Source organism: Theobroma cacao, chromosome 1 (assembly GCF_053813885.1).
Source record: "Theobroma cacao isolate CCN51 chromosome 1, ASM5381388v1, whole genome shotgun sequence".
Lineage (NCBI taxonomy): Eukaryota > Viridiplantae > Streptophyta > Magnoliopsida > Malvales > Malvaceae > Theobroma > Theobroma cacao.
This window is the reverse complement of record NC_142639.1, coordinates 34,975,482-34,992,404: the sequence shown is the minus strand read 5'-3', so window position 1 is coordinate 34,992,404 and position 16,923 is coordinate 34,975,482. Positions and strand designations below refer to the sequence as shown.

Here is a 16,923-nt window from a genome sequence, read left to right as displayed (position 1 = left end):
GAAAGCAGCAGGGCAGAGCCAGAGGGATTGACAGCATGGAGTTAAAGTTGGAATTATTCATCAATGGCCATGTTGGCTACAAAACAACGATATGGACGAATTACACTGGAAAATAAAAAAAATAAAAAAAATGCAGAGCAAAGCAAGAATCGATACGAAAGCAGGAATCAGTGAACCCTCGTTTGGACGAAAACCCATTTTAGCAATGATCCACCAATGTGTGATCCGCAGCTTCATAAATCTTGTTGAATCAGACGAGGGCCCCGTGAGCCTCTGATCTTGCTTGTTTCTTTGCTGTCCAAGCGGCGAACATGCAGGTGAGACGGGACCCATCTCCCCGAGAACAATAACTTATGGCAAACCTCTTCCTGGGGCCTCCACCATTGTTGCCCGAATTTCGACCACAAAAACCAATTTCTCTCTTTGGATAAGTAACTTTGGTCCTGTCAAAAAATTGTCCATGTTCCACAACTATATCTATACCACTCTTACCAACCTACTTTTTTGCTTGCAAAATTTTACTCGAGTTGCATTCCATGTTTTTCGTGGCTGTGCCCCACACTGCTGCGAGTCTACGCTTCAAGCCAACCATTGGCATCTACCTGTTATAAACACACTTGAACCTCCACAAAGTGCTTGTCCTTGATATGCTCGCTTAAAGGGGAGCCATAAGAATCTTATCTGAGCTTTACAAATATGCAAAGCAGAGCTGGGTATATAACAGATCAACACGCACGTCTAATCATTAAAATTGCAAAGCTAGAGTCATTTTGAAATGGAAAATTCAAGAGTGTTGCAAACAAGGATAGGACTATATAACAGCATAATTGAAGCGTTACAAAAATACAAGGTACAACGAAAGATAACGCTCACAACCACATACAGGACACCAAACCATTTGTTACGAATAATCTGTTCTTGGATCTCATCTTTGATATACCTAAAGCTCTCTAATGTCCAATCTCTGCATTTCAAGAAAAATGGGTGACAGAAATTCCAAAATTCCATAGAAACAGTATCTAATCATACTCCAACTCATCTGGTGTAACTGGCCGTTTGAGGGGGATGATTGATTTCTTTTCAATATCTCTAGATAATGCTTTCCTCATATCTGAAAACAAACCACCAAAATGGAAGGTAAAGAGGCAATATATGTCGAGCCAAAAAGAGAAAAGTAATACTCTGGTTGGCCATCGAAACCCACTTACCTAACCCATCTTCCTCTCCTGAGTAATAGCGCAACACCCTTCGGTATATTACATACCCAAGCTGCAAATAAAAAAATGTTATTGAACACTTTTTCCATTTATACATATGATCACAAACACAAATATATGCACACATGACAAAGAAAAAGAGAGAGCATCATCATGAATCTGACACCTTGGGAAGCATTGCTTCCATGCAAACAAAATGGTTTAATGGACATAGTCCCCTAGTTCCTTGTCATGAACAGGTACAGATTTATTACTAGCAAACAAACTAGGCAGTTGGAGAGTTAATAGAAGTTCACTTGAGAGGGAGAAACATGGCAGGCAGCCAAATCAACAAGCAAAAATGCGGTCAGTCAATGGTGTCAACTTGTATTGATGGTGAAATGAAAAGGAGAAACAGGGTGGAGGTATGGAACACATTGGTGAGAAAGTGTGTACCATACAGCAAATGCAAATTTTAATTGCTGCAAGATTTTGTATTTAAGTGCCCCTAATTGATCTGAAGGTAACTTTGACTGACTAATGAAGTTGCACTGAAGTGGTGGACGTTACGACTTCCTATTCAAATGCCCTCAATCCAATTCAATACAGATAGGATAATTTGATGACAAAAGAATGAATTTATCAAATAAAATTGCCCATCAGCAGAAGACTTGTTTGAAGTTAGGAGTTCCCCTCCAAACTAACAACCTAACCACTTCCTTTTGGCTACCATCTGAAAGGAAAAGGCATAGATAAGATTCAAAGATTCCTAGGTTTAAGTACAAGCAAAATTTTAATCATCTAACAACAAACAGGAATAGATGTTTCAATTAGAACAAAAGGGAGTTCCAGAAATTCAAGCCTTGCCAGAAAAACAGCTCCCTTGATATACAACAAATTATCAAGCAGCCTAAAAAACATTCCAGCATGTGGTCAACATGAAAAAGATTGTGCAATGAGATAGAGTAGTTGAGAAGAAAAAAGAAAAGCAGTGTCCTAATTTAGAAATTAGACCTAATAAGGAACCTAAATTAATTTTAAAAATGACAAAATATTTAATAATATACACCAAGCACAAAGCTTTATGGGAAAGAATATATCTCCTCTGTCTGCAAGTAAGACATGGGACAGATTTTCTTGCCAAAAAAAAAAAAGCAAATTAACATCAAAGATGTGAAAACAGAGTGGAGGGATCACAAGAGAACATATTGGACTAGTTCATATATGTCTGGGCCTCATACATACATCATGAAATAGGAAAGTTGCAATTTTAGAGAGAACTATTTACGGGTATAACCTATTTTTTGTTTACAGCTTACAGATGATACTCCTCATCCCTCTAATATTCTTTATCAGAAAATGTCATCAATTACATTTGGAGATTTGAAAATAGAAATAATACAGAGAGAACTACAGATCTATGAAATTCTTCATGAACTACTTTATTCTATAACTTTCATTCATTTCGTAAAAAAAATAGAAGAATGTTAGCAAATATAACTAAAGTTCATTGTATAACCCTTTACTTAAGATCACAACAAGTGGAACTTGCGATGTGCCCTAATCTTGTTGCTTGCCTGACATCAGATTCGTAAATCCTAATATAGGTAAACATTTGTGTTGCATACAGTAAAGATGTTAGTCAAAGCATGTTTGTGTGTCTATATATACATAAATAAAATTTGTTATTAGTAATATCATCAATATATATGTTCTTAGTTTACTTGACATTATAATAATCCATAAGAAGAAAGTGTTCAAGAAAACAATATATTCATCAGTAATTACTAAAATATGCATTATAAGCTATGTGGAGTTAAATTCAAGACATAATATCTAAAAAAAACCCCTAAACTATTCAAAAAAATTTAAATAAGCTTTTATACATTTTATGCGTTCAATCAAGTCTTCATACTTTTATTTTGAGTCAACTAAGCCCTTATACTTTTATTTTGAATCAAATAAGCTCTTATGACTAATGATTAACTTAGTCAAAATGCCATTTGTCATTTTATTTCGCATGATGCTAACGTAACATGCTATCTATCATAATTGATAATGATGTGGCATTCTGACATATCATAATTGATGATGGCATGACATACTAATTTGGCTTGATAATATGACTATGTGAAATTTTTCACCCTCCACATCAATGTCATGAGGATATAAAATGATAAGTGACATTTTGACCAATGGCAATTAATCAATCATTAGTCATTATTTCACCTAAAATAAAAATACAAGGACTTGATTGAACGCAATACAAGAATAAGGGCATATTTGATTTTTTTTTTTTGAATAGTTTAGGAGCTTCTTTGAGCATTACGCCTAAATTCAACAATAAAGTTGAATCTCAGGAGAAAAATGAGCAAATATGCCCATTAATAACACATTTCTGACATTCAGCTCGCTAGAAAACGTAGTGAAGGCTATTTTTTGATGTATTTAATCAGAAAAGAACCTCAGAAATACAGGCCATCACTTAGAACCTGCAATTATCTACTTCAAACTTATTAGTTAATAAGAAAAATGATTTTGACAACTAAGAACTCTCTACTGGCTACTGCTTTTGACAAGGGACAACCTAAATCAACAAGATCCAGAATTCATCCTCTGGCAATATAGATGCAACACCTTGTTAGCAAGGAATGAAACAGGTTGCTTGGCACTTTGGAATGATGCGCGTTGAGGTGGTTGAGATTTTCAAGAAGCGTGTATTGGCAGGGCTTTCAAAAAGACTTCTCCAAAACTAGAAACTCCTTTAGGAGGGAAACCAAATTTATTTTTTTAAAAAAAAAAATGATAGAATTCAATTTCAAAACATATAGAGTGGTAAGCCACATGCTAATACTACAAAGGCAGACCCAGCTTACTTGAGACTGAAGATGGGACAATATCATATAACAATAATAGTTTTGAATTTAACTAGATATACTCTTTATTTAATAGCTTACCATAACATGATAATTAGAACAATCTTCTTCAAGATAATGACAAGATACACTTGAATTAAAGTACTCATTTAATTAATCTAACAGAAAGATAAAAATATTGCAATTTTATACTACATCACAATGAAAAATTGGACTTAAAAGTATAACAATACTCATGCTATTCTCAAAACCAAAGCAAAAGCTTTAACATCAATCTGAATTCTGATGAGATAAAAGACCACAAAATGCAATTCTGATTTTTTTATTTAGAGTGAGCTCAAATAAAGGATGCTTTTAGAAATAAAATCTGAGCAATTTTTTTTTTCAAAATTTACCTATTTCTGTCTTCCTTTTTTAATCTCTCATGCCATGATGAAGAAATCATTAATACACTGGAACAACCATCTCTTCTTCTAACCTGTGAATTCACACTTGGTGGAGTTTGGTTCAAAAATCTCAGTAGTGGACATAATTTATGAATCTATTAGCAGCTTTATACTCTAAAGTCTAAACCAACTCTCAAAACTTTTGGAATCTCATGGGGATGTTGCTCCATCCTACTCACTTGACAATTACTCAACCTGATCAATTCCATCCTCTTGTGCAACATCAACAACCAAATTCATTGCCAAGGAATATGGACCAGAAACAAACATGCATACAAAGACCAAAGATTGGAAAACAAATGTGGAGCTGACGGGGAACTACAACAGAGCACCTTATCTAGCTATGAACTGAATTCAAGGCCAGGATGAAGGACAAATGCCAACTATCTAGTTGCATTATAAATAGCTATTTAAAATGGTTTCTTAAGATCCTGGATTCCAGTTGCTGTTACCCACTAGTGTATAGTTAAGGACAGTGTGCATGCTAGCCATGTTTCCAAGCTTCACGAAATCAAACATTTTAACTAACAAGTAATTCTAGATCTTAATACAAACATCAAATACACACAAACACACATCATGCTTCCGAACAAGGATGGTTAGACACTAAAATTTGATACACAACCACTGACAAGGGAAAAATGAGATTGCAAGACAGAAAAAGAATCTGAAGTTATAGAACTATTACCTTTTCATACATCTTTATGGCTGGAGTATTAGAAGCCCTCACAAAAAGATCCACAAAGTATGCCTTATCACTGCCAAAAGATATTTCTTATTGATGACAGAGGAGAGAACAAGAATACAAATACTGAAAAGGAAACTAGAGAATGCATCAGGGAAACATTAGTGCTAGGCAAGATATAGTGATGTTTCTTTTCATTCAATTACACGTAAGAAAGGTGAATCAGATTATTTAATCTAATAACACTAGCATGTAATAAACAAAGAAATTATCATGCATGTTATCCAAGGCCTGGCTTATGTCAATGTCACACAAAATTGACTGAAGGAAAAAAACTTAGCAAGATAAAAATTTTATCAAGCATAATGTAATCAATGTCAAAGCTAGAAACGAACAAGGTATAAAAATGTTAAAAGAAATAACAAAACCAGAACCCTTTTCAATAGGTTAAGGTTAGTTTCAAATGAAGATTTCCTACACAAAATGATCAGATGATGCTAATGACTGTGCTTGTGTCGATACTTCACCCTTTTCATTTTAGTAAAAATCATAGCTTGTGTCCAGAACCTTGTATAATTTTCATCCAAGAAATCTACAAATGAACCTTACAACTATTTTAGAAGTTCACATCAAATATAAGAACCTAGAAATTTGTGTCAGTCAAATCAGTGCACGTTAAGACCTCCTAAGACAAAGTGAGAATAACCAGTGTAGTCAAAGATTCTCAAGGTGCAATGGAGGCATTAAGACCTTTGTATCAAGGCACAAACTGCTAACAAAAGTACACCAATAAATTGTGCAAATATCCATAACACCACAATAGAGGATAGATGTTATAATATACTAGAATCTCATTTTTCTTATTCACTATGCCATGCTTCTCATCAGCAATGATAGAGTCGTGGTCATAGTGAAGATATAATTTAGCATGAATACCAGAAATATGAGATATTGGCGACACAAATACATTAAGAAGAAGCTAACTTTAAATGATAAAGAGATATTGGAAATAAATTAGACATTAAATGTAAACCACTCTTACATCTTATCGCTGATGTCTTCCAAAAGGTTCATCAGTTTCTTAGCAAGCTGCTGCCTGCGATATTCTGGTGCTACGGTGACTGCTGTTACATGGCCATGCCAAGACTCACCTTGCCCCTCAACTTTTCCCATAACTGCAACAATTTCAAAGGAATTAAATCCAGAACATAATCTCAAAAGAGCATAGTTGATAAGAAGCATTTCCCTGTTCAAATGAAATCTTGAACATGACCAACTTCTGAAAAACTGTTATTCTAATTGCTTATAGTAATAAATTAATTACAGAAGGCAATGAACATCAGAATTAGAACTTGATTATTGTTTTCAAATTATGAGAGTTAAATTCCCGATTAACTTTTTAGCAGTAACAAGAATAAAATAAATCCCTAGTCAGATTCTTGTAAATTTTAATCTAATTCAAAGAAAAATGAAAATGGAAACTATAGTTAGGATAGAGAGATCAGAGAGCATACTGTAACCCATGATACGTTTGCCGGGGCCTTCAGCTACATGAAAATAATCGGGCCATCGAGCTAAATAGGTCATGTAGAATGACATGTTAAACTGTGAAAATCAAAAAATTTCGATTAATGGAAACAATTTAGAACTCGTCAGAGCATTGTTCGAACTTTTTAAAAATAAAAGGAAAAGAGTTAAAAAGCTTACTGTTTCGGTTAAGTGGTCGAGGTTGACGGAAGCGAAACGAAGAAGATCATTGCAGCAAAATCTGCGAATCGTCGTCATATCTCTCCTCGCTCTTCTCTCCGTCTCGGGCTGGCGGGACTGGAGGAAGCTTTATGAAACGCAGGGCAGCAGAATCGTGGTTCGGAAGTCAATCTGGCACGCTGTAAGAAAAGTAGATTCTTTGGATTCTATCCCCGTGGGCGTTAATGGACTCAATTGGGCCATGTAGGTCACATGGTTTGTTTGGACTAGGAATCCAATAACTTCTCTCCTGGCCAATTTTTACAATTTATAATTTGGGCCTACCCGGGTCTATTTCAATGTCCACCGGGCAGTCAATAACCGAAACAAAACGACCGCCGGTTGATCCACCCTTACAGTCATCATAATCTTTGTCGAATCTCAAACCTAGATCAGGCCTCGGACAATACTGTGATCAAACCCTAGAGATGGATCTCCTCAAACAAGAACTTCTTAAGAAACGGCAGAGCCTAGCTCAGGAGACCGGCGGCAGGCGCGTCTTCAAACGATCCGAAATGGAACAAAAGCAAATCCAAAAGCTTCGCGAGCAAGAGAAACGCGAACTCGAAGCTAAATCTCGCCGCCAATCCACCACATCCTCCTCCACCACCAACGCCACTTCCGCCAAATCAAATCCCTCCGCTTCCAGCACGGCATCCACGACCGCAACTTCCACCGCCGGTTCCTCCAAATCCCTCACCGATGAACAAAACATCGACAACCTCGACCTTCCAAGGCAAGAAGTCATCCGGCGCCTCCGCTTCCTCAAACAGCCAATCACTCTCTTTGGCGAAGACGACGCAGCTCGTCTTGACAGGTTAAAATACGTCTTAAAAGCCGGGCTTTTCGAGGTTGATAGCGATATGACCGAGGGTCAAACCAATGATTTCTTGAGAGACATTGCGGAGCTGCGGAAGCGGCAGAAGACGGGGATGTTGAGCGAGAGGAAGAGAAAGGATAGGGAAGAAGGGGGAGGAGGAGAGGATGGGGAAGGAGGCGGAGGAGAAGAGGAGTTGAGTGGTGATGGTGGGTCCAGTGGAGTCGATATGGATAAGGATTTGAAAAGAATGAAGGCGAATTTCGATGAGTTATGTGATGAAGATAAGATTCTGGTGTTTTTCAAGAGGTTGTTGAATGAGTGGAACCAGGAGCTGGATGAGATGGGTGAGGCTGAGAAGAGGACTGCGAAAGGGAAGTCCATGGTCGCCACGTTCAAGCAGTGCGCCCGGTATTTAAATCCGTTGTTCAAGTTTTGTCGGAAGAAGGTAAGTTATTTTTGATGATTTAAAAGATTTCACTTTTTTGAATCTTTTTTGTTTAATGTTAACTTGTTAAATGGTAGAGAATAGGAGCTCTAAGTTAAAGAATTGAAATTTTCCTTGAAATGAAAATGGAATCATTGAGAATGAGTGATTAAAACCAGTTATTAGAAATCGAGATGGGAGGTACAAGACTCTTATTTGCCTGTAAAAATGACTTTGTTCAACATTGCGAGATGTTCTGTTCTGTCTGCTAAATCTATGGGGCTAGAGATGTATGAGATTGTAGAAAGCAATGGGTTGAACCATAGCTACTATGTGGTAGCTACAGTTGCCCTTCTCTTGAATTCAAGTTGGAATGTTTGTGATCAAAGTGGTGACCGGTATCTGAATATCTTTGGATATTTATGAGGGTTATTAAATTCATCCTCATATTCTTAGTAGAATCACCAGTCTTTTTGTAATGAAATACATTTAGGCAGAGTTTATCTACCAGTCTCTCACTAATTTTTTTTTTTTTTTAGATTTATTCCCTTTAAGCACTTAAATAGCTGCTAGGGGTGGGGAACTTGGAAGAAAGAAAGAACAAGCTCTGAATCTACCAGCACCAAATCATGTTGATGATCTGTAAATTCTGATTTTGCTGAATGTGGGTTCTAGGCTAATTGAGAGAGTTTTAAACTTGTTAATGTGGTAAAAAGTTCAAATAACATCTAACATAGGTATTAGCTGATTAATTGCTCATGAAAAATGTTTTTAGGTGATATTTTGTTAAACAGGCAATTAACTGTCTAATCAGATAGGAGATTCATCTTATATGAAGGTTATGTCAACCATGTTGCACAGCTCAATTATCTTATTTTTACTGTCTGCTTTCTAGTCGATTTAAAGCCAAAGCATGTTCTACAGCTTTCGTCTGGGTGGATTGCTCCCTGTTGCTGATAAATTGAAGTCACCAAGTAAACCTGTAGTTTCTCTTCCGTAATTGAATGTTTTACTTTTAAGCTCTGAAAGCACATGCTCCTTCAGTATGATTCATTCACAAGATGATTCTCATGCTGTGCTGGATGTTATGAAGTTATCACTCTAACATATGACTGAGTGCCAATGCTATGAACATGTATATTATCAATTAAAAGTGTTCCCTTCTCTCTGACAAAGTAAAAATAAAGTGAAGACATTGCACTATGTACTTGGGTATCCTCTCTCTCTGTGTATCAACATCTGCACGTCTGTGTGTGTGTGTGTGTTTGACTTTGCTCAGAGAACTTTGCATTTATGAAACCCCATATTTAATTGTTATGTTCTAATGACAGGTTCTTCCAGATGATATCTGTCAAGCATTGTTGGTAGTGGTTGAGTGCTGCATGAAGCGGGACTACCTGGCTGCAATGGATCAGTACATTAAGTTAGCTATTGGTAATGCACCCTGGCCAATTGGTGTCACGATGGTTGGTATCCATGAACGTTCAGCTCGTGAGAAGATCTACACTAATAGTGTTGCCCACATAATGAATGATGAGACAACTCGCAAATACTTGCAGTCGGTCAAAAGATTAATGACCTTTTGCCAACGACGTTATCCCACCCTTCCATCTAAAGCAGTTGAGTTCAACAGTTTGGCTAATGGCAGCGACTTACAGTCACTGCTAGCAGAAGAGAAGGTTTCTGGGGGTAGTTCCTCAGATGACAGGCTTAGGTTAATGCCTGCTCCAAAGGAAAGCTAGTTATCATTTGCATGATGTTTTATGTAAACAATATGCTTGAACGTGTTACTGTTAAGAACACATCATGGCTAGACTCAGGGAAGCATTGTTTAGAACTATATATATATGAAAAATTTAGTTTAGTTTTAGTTAACGGAAGCTATATATATGACAAAATTTCCAACTGTAACATATGGAAATTTTTGAGTGTCTCTGGAAGCTCTTTCATTTTTTGGACGCAATGCAAGAGCAGAGCAAAGCTTATTGAAGTATGTAAGACCAACCACGGTGTAAAGCACTAGCTATCGCACCAAAGATACCACAGAGAAAAAAGCTAGAACTGCTGACGCTTGTTTCTCGCCAATATAAATTAAGGTAGGACTTATTACCGCGTGTACGGTGGGATGGGTACTAAAAGAAAAGAAATTTATCGGATATGAAAAAAGTGAGTACTAGACTTGGCTAAGACCAAGCATCAAAATCAAGCATCCTATTGGTCCAAGTAATATCAACTTATCCAAAGATCCAAATCCAAACACCGCCACCTGTCTAAAATCATCCTCTTTCGTAATCCATCACACAAATCTCCAAGCCAAAGCTCTCCACAAACACCAACAAAAACAAACTCCTACTGCAGCTCAACATCCATCATCTACATCGCCATGGCAACGCAAGCAGGCCTCTTCACCCCCACAATCAGCACCCCGAAATCCCTGGTGCCATGGAAGCCATCCTGGTCATTTTCATTCGCTACCCCCAAGTCCCTCAACCTCTCCATGGCTCACAGTACCATTAGGGCTGCAGCTGCAGACCAGGAGGCTGCCACGAAGGAAGAAGCTCCCGTGGGCTTCACCCCTCCCGAATTGGACCCAAACACTCCATCACCCATGTTTTCAGGAAGCACGGGAGGGCTGCTAAGAAAGGCCCAGGTTGAAGAATTCTACGTCATCACATGGGATTCACCCAGAGAACAAATCTTTGAAATGCCAACTGGAGGCGCAGCCATCATGAGGCAAGGACCTAACTTGCTCAAGTTGGCCAGGAAAGAGCAGTGCTTGGCGCTCGGTACCAGACTGAGGTCTAAGTACAAGATCAACTACCAGTTTTACAGGGTTTTCCCCAATGGTGAGGTTCAATATCTTCACCCCAAAGATGGAGTTTATCCTGAGAAAGTGAACCCTGGTCGTCAAGGAGTGGGGCAGAACTTCAGATCAATTGGGAAGAATGTGAGTCCCATTGAAGTTAAGTTCACCGGGAAACAAGTTTATGACTTGTAAGAGACACTTGGAAGGGTGCTTAGTGGGAGAGATGATGATGTAACCATGATTAAGTGATTATAAATGTTTCTGTTAATTGTTTCATGTACTTCCTTTTCACCTTTATCCCCTGGCCATTCGCCTCCTGTAATTCATGCATTTTCTAAGGCTTATGAAATGTTTGGACAAGTTCAAAGTTCTCGGTGATAAAACATTTTAATCAACTCTAAAACTTCTTTATGACTGTGACTGCCGACATAAGTAGCATGTAAAGCAATTTAATCGGAAGCTATTATGGGCTCTGGCAATGGACCTTGTAATGGATCCTAAGAGAGGATGTAAATGGCTTCTTAATTTCTAAAGTTCTTCCTCATTTTTGATAGTGAAATCTAAGAAAGCCAAAACCCAATCACAACTTCCTTTTTTTTACAAACTTATAAAAAGTTTAAATGAAATAAAATTCTTCTACTTGTTATTATAATGAGTTAAAAGTCACACACACACACATATATATAACAACTTCTCCCAAGAGTTCTTTTTTTTTCTTTTCAAAATAATAATGTTGGGCATGATACTCAAATAAGTTCCTAAACTATTCAAGAATATTCAAATAAGCCCGTATTCTTTTATTGCGTTCAATTAAACTCTTATTCTTTTATTTTGGATCAAATAAGCCTTAACTAAGGATTGATTAATTGTCATTAGTCAAAATATCACTTCTCATTTTATATCCACTTGACACTGACATGATGTTGATGTAGATGGTGAAAAATGCCACATAGTTATGTTATGATGCCAAATTAGGATGTCCTGTAATCATCAATTATGATATGTCAACATATCACATTATCATTAATTATGATATGTTAACATACCACGTCAACGTCATGTAATATAAAATAATAAGTGAGATTTTGACTAAGTTAATTATTAGTAATAAGGGTTTATTTGATTCAAAATAAAAGTATAAGGACCTAATTAAACCTAATAGAGGTACAAAGGCTTATTTGAATTTTCCTAAATAGTTTAGAAAATTTTTTATATATTATGCCATAATATTGTAGTTGGTATATGCCTTTAAGCAAATTGGATTGGCCAAAGAATATATATTGTCAATTAATGCATACCTAATCGCATAATTATATGTGATGGAGGTTTTTCTTCATGTTAATGCAATAATAAGAAGTTTTAAGTATTAATTAGATGAAGCTCATGGAACATAAAGGCCTTGTAAGAGAATTGTAAAGTTGTTATAATTATGAGATCACTATGCATCAAAGTCATGTTCCTAAAATTATTCTTGGTCATTGTATTGTCAAAATAAGGCATTGACAATACTCAAATACTGGTACATGTTAAGCCTCTTTACTTGGGAATAAGCAATCGATCTCATAGATTGAAATATATGGAATACTTAAAGATAACAATGGGTGCTTGTTAAAGAATAAGTTCACTGAGTATGATGTGCTATGAGAACTCCATCTGGTGTTTCACTCAAGTGTATTGGAATATATTCTTATGTGATAGTAGTGTAACTAGTCCTTATACTTGAAACACTAAGTTATCTTGTATGGGGAATGATGTACTTTAATTTTACCTTTACGGATTTGGAGGTGACTAGAAGCCTAAACAAGGTGTTTTTAGGTATGCCATGAAGTATGCGAAGGTGAATGAGTATTCAAGAGAGGATTCATCACCCCAAGTGATATGAGAGGATGTATCTCACTTGTTCTCAATTTTTGATTAACTTGTATAAAGTCTTTAGCTAAAGTATGATGAATTTGAAGAAAGTTAGTTTCTTATATTCATAAGATTAGTCATGAATTATAAGAACTAATATAAAATGTTATAAGTAAACATTGAGCCATACTTTATGACATATCCGGGATATTTGATGAAAAAACCGTATTGCATTAAGAGGCTTATCACTAAAGGGTTTTATCAAATTCTTTAACTGACTCTTTAATATTTGAGTGGTTATGATATATTGTTAGATGTCGCTCATTATTTATAAATATAAATTAATTATCAAATTGATATTTGATTAGGATTTATATTTATTGCCAACATGTTAAAAGCCTAATATGTTACACACATTAAATGACATGATTGAGTTTAAATAAAGATAATTAATTAAGTTGGACTTAATTAGAATAGACCAAAATAAAGTCAACAAAATAATTAAGTTCACAAGGATTTAATTGAATTAAAATACAACTGTTATATCTATGGTTACAACTTAGTTTTGCTATATAAATATATTATATTAGTTAACTAAAACTCTAAGCCTCCGACCACTTCTTACCTGTTTCATAAAAATAAGAAAAGAAAAATAGTTTTCTTTATCTTACAGAAACAAGATTCGACAAAAAAAAAATTGATCTTTTTGTTTTAGAAACAAACCTTACTAGCACAAATAAAATCCTAGTTTTGAGAAGATCTTATTTAGTCATTGTGTAGATTTTTGTTAAAAACTAAACACTTGGGTGGCTAAAGATTTGATAAATCTTAAAAGTGAAGAAGTCAAGGTTTTGGTTGCAGAATTTTAAACCGTCTTATTCTCTTTTCGAGTTTCTTGCTTCATCACAAGCTTTTTGAATTTAATTAGCTCTTGATTACAATATCTAGAGTAAGGTATGTAACTCTTAAACTTATGAGTGTTCATAATTAATTTAAAAATTACATGAAAATACAAACATTGATCATATAGGATTTGGGTGTTTCTCTAATTAAATGTTAGTTTATTTTTCTGTTGCATTATATTTTTAATTTCTTGATTAATTTCATGTTTGAGCATGAGGTTGAATCCCAACAATTATGACTTTAACTTATGATATCTATCTCAACATTGCCTCATCCTTAATTATCAAGTGACAGATAGAGTAAGCAAAGTTTAAACAATTAAACTACCACAAAACTAAATAATTGTTAAAAAGTCTCAATAAACAACTCCTAACTTTTAAAAGACTAATCTATTAAAGTACCAAAACTATTAGAATTTATGTATGCCCTATAGCCAATAGGTTGGTTATGAAATATATCCTTATTACTTTATGCATTACATTTAATTAGTAAAAGCTTTTTTCTACACATTTATAAGTTTACATATACTTATAAAGATAAATTCCATTGAATAAACATGCTCTACAAAAGGATTTATAAATTGTAATAATTATGAGATTTTATTATATCAAAATATTATTTTTAAATTATTTTTAATCAGTGTTCTATTAAGATAAAACATTGAATAAAGTTCTTGGCATGAGTTCAACTAGAATCTAAATAGAAAATTTTAAGAAAGTTGTGGTTGTTGTGATTAATAAAAGACAAGTAACATTTAGCGAGAAGATTATCCCTTCTTTCCATTTTCCTTTCTCCTACCAAACATAGTGTAAAAGTGAAAAGAAAACAAAAGAAGACTATCCTTAAGTGGAGCCTAGGTCATCAAGGGTAACTTGTAATTGTTCTCACTTGTTATTGTGGATGTAAAATTTTTTTCTCGTTAGAGTCCCTGGGTAATCAAAAAATAACTTGTTTGGAAAAAAAAATTTCAATGTAAAATATTTTACAGAAAAATTTAATATTTTATGTTGTTTGGATAAATTATCAAAAACATTTTTTCAATTTAATATTTGGGTGTTAAGATGATAAATAAGAGTTAGATTACAAAGCAATGATGTTATTTGGTTTTTACTAATTTGGATCAAAATTAAGAATGTACATGAAAAGGGGCAAAATCAATAATGAAATTTTCCAAAATATATAATCACATCTTTATAATTAAAGTAAGCTCTAATTTTTAAAAAATTTTCTATCTCATCACTTTTTTACCATAACACTATAAAAATATCAATATTCATCAATTGTATAAGACATCCAAAACATATACTAATGTGTATTTATCAAATAATTGAAATATTTTTTTATTATAATTATTAATAAGATTCATTCAATTTATAAATAAAAAATTTAATTACATTGAATGATTTCATTAAAAAATATTTTTTAAATTTTAATATTATTTAATAATTTAAATATTAATATTTTAAATTAAAAATTAATATTCATCAAACTTATATTCTTAGGCTTAGTATAAGAGTTTTTTTTTTGTTCTCTGAAAATCTCTAGAAAATGTCTTACGCATCTCAAAAGTGTAAGACATTTTCCGTGGTCAATAACTATTTTTTCCAATAACCTCGTAACATGTTTTATATTTGAAATAAAATTTTCATCTTCCAAACAAGCATAAGTCCTAAAAACATTTTTCAAAATATATTTTATGTCAAAACAAATAGAACCTAAATGATAACTTTACATACCTTCTTATCTAAAAAAAATAAAATGAGAAAAGATTAAACAATTAGTTTATTTACAAGATAATTTAATTTTAAAAAATAACATAACATTTTAAAAAATAATAATTTAATTAGATTACAAGCATTTTTTAATAAAACATTTAACTAAAAATATCTCAAATTATAGGTATTTTTTGAAAAATATTCATATTTAAAAACGAAAGATAAAATAAAAATAAATATTATATATTATTCAATTTTATTTTTAATGAAAAAAATGAAAAAAAAATCTGTTATTATAATAAATTAATAAAAGATTATTGGTGTTTATCTTTTTCCTATTGTTTTTTCCCTTATTGTTCTTTGTTTCATTTTTTATTCTCTCCTCCATAATCTTTCTCTCTCTACCCATTTACCTAATTTCTTTCTCTCTCTACCCATTTATCTCTCTCATTCTCTTACTAAATTTGTTTTACCACGAAGGACAGCAAAACGCAACGATGGGTGGCAGTGCTGGGCAACACTAATGCCTTTACAGATGAATTTGGCTGCAGGAAGCATCGATTTGGTGATCCTCAGTCAAATTGCATCGTGGGAGCATGGGATCTGACGCTTCCTTGCTAGAAATTTGGCACTCCACTATCAGATTCGACCACAAGGAACATCAATTTGGGGCTTTCGACCTAGTCTGGCCACAATATGCGTTCTTTTACAACGACCACATCTTTAGTGGTAGGTCGACGAAAAGAAAAGAAAATAAATTTAAAATAAAAAAGTTTAAATCTTAATTATAAATTATCAAAAAATTAATTATTTTAAATTTAAAAATTAAATTAAAATTTTAATGTAAATTATATGAAATTAATAATTAAAAATTTGAAAATTAAATTGTAATTACAATTATAAATATTTTAAAAATAAAGAAGAAAATAAAATAATGATATTAATTTTTAAAAATAAATTATTAATATTTTAAATGAAATATAAATTGTTAATATTCTAAAAATTAAAATAAATATTATATTAAAATTTTAAATAAAAATTTATAATAAATATTTTAAATTAAAAATTACATATTATAATAAGAGTATTTTTATTTTTTATGATCTATTCCTTTACTATCACAAAGTTATTTTTACTAACTAAACATTAGAATAAGTTATAATAACAATTTCTACCTTATTACGTTTTTTTAAACCAAACTACATAATAGTTATTATTGACTTATTCTATCATCACAAAATAGTCATTTTATTCCTCTTTTGTTCCATATTGCAAACCAAGCATACCTTTCAAATTCTAAATGATAGCACATATAAACGTTTTATACAAACTAATTTACAAATTACCAATAAAATAATGACAACTAGCCTACTCTCTTTCCGTTCTACATATAATGTCTTAATTTATTTTTTAATTAATTTTTTAATTTTGGTTCTATTTTCCTTTATTAGAATT

General features: G+C 33.4%; 3 protein-coding genes across 3 annotated transcripts; 2 read left to right on the top strand and 1 right to left on the bottom strand.

Annotated features, from left to right (window-relative positions):
- Positions 1-793: 793 nt before the first annotated feature.
- Positions 794-7,097, bottom strand: LOC18613339 (Acyl-CoA N-acyltransferases (NAT) superfamily protein). The gene is made up of 6 exons (XM_018126338.2): positions 6,911-7,097; positions 6,718-6,808; positions 6,246-6,378; positions 5,207-5,276; positions 1,209-1,269; positions 794-1,111 (listed from the first exon to the last, which is right to left on the bottom strand). The coding sequence occupies exons 1-6, from the start codon at positions 6,986-6,988 to the stop codon at positions 1,020-1,022; spliced, it is 525 nt and encodes a 174-aa protein (XP_017981827.1). The 5' UTR covers positions 6,989-7,097; the 3' UTR covers positions 794-1,019.
- A 159-nt stretch (positions 7,098-7,256) lies between these two features.
- Positions 7,257-10,063, top strand: LOC18613338 (splicing factor Prp18 family protein). The gene is made up of 2 exons (XM_007050524.3): positions 7,257-8,214; positions 9,525-10,063. Exons 1-2 carry the CDS (start codon positions 7,378-7,380, stop codon positions 9,933-9,935), a joined length of 1,248 nt encoding a protein of 415 aa, XP_007050586.1. The 5' UTR covers positions 7,257-7,377; the 3' UTR covers positions 9,936-10,063.
- A 399-nt stretch (positions 10,064-10,462) lies between these two features.
- On the top strand, positions 10,463-11,359 carry LOC18613337 (photosystem I reaction center subunit II, chloroplastic-like). The gene has a single exon (XM_007050523.3). It carries the CDS (start codon positions 10,577-10,579, stop codon positions 11,189-11,191), a length of 615 nt encoding a protein of 204 aa, XP_007050585.3. The 5' UTR covers positions 10,463-10,576; the 3' UTR covers positions 11,192-11,359.
- The last annotated feature ends 5,564 nt before the right edge of the window (positions 11,360-16,923 follow it).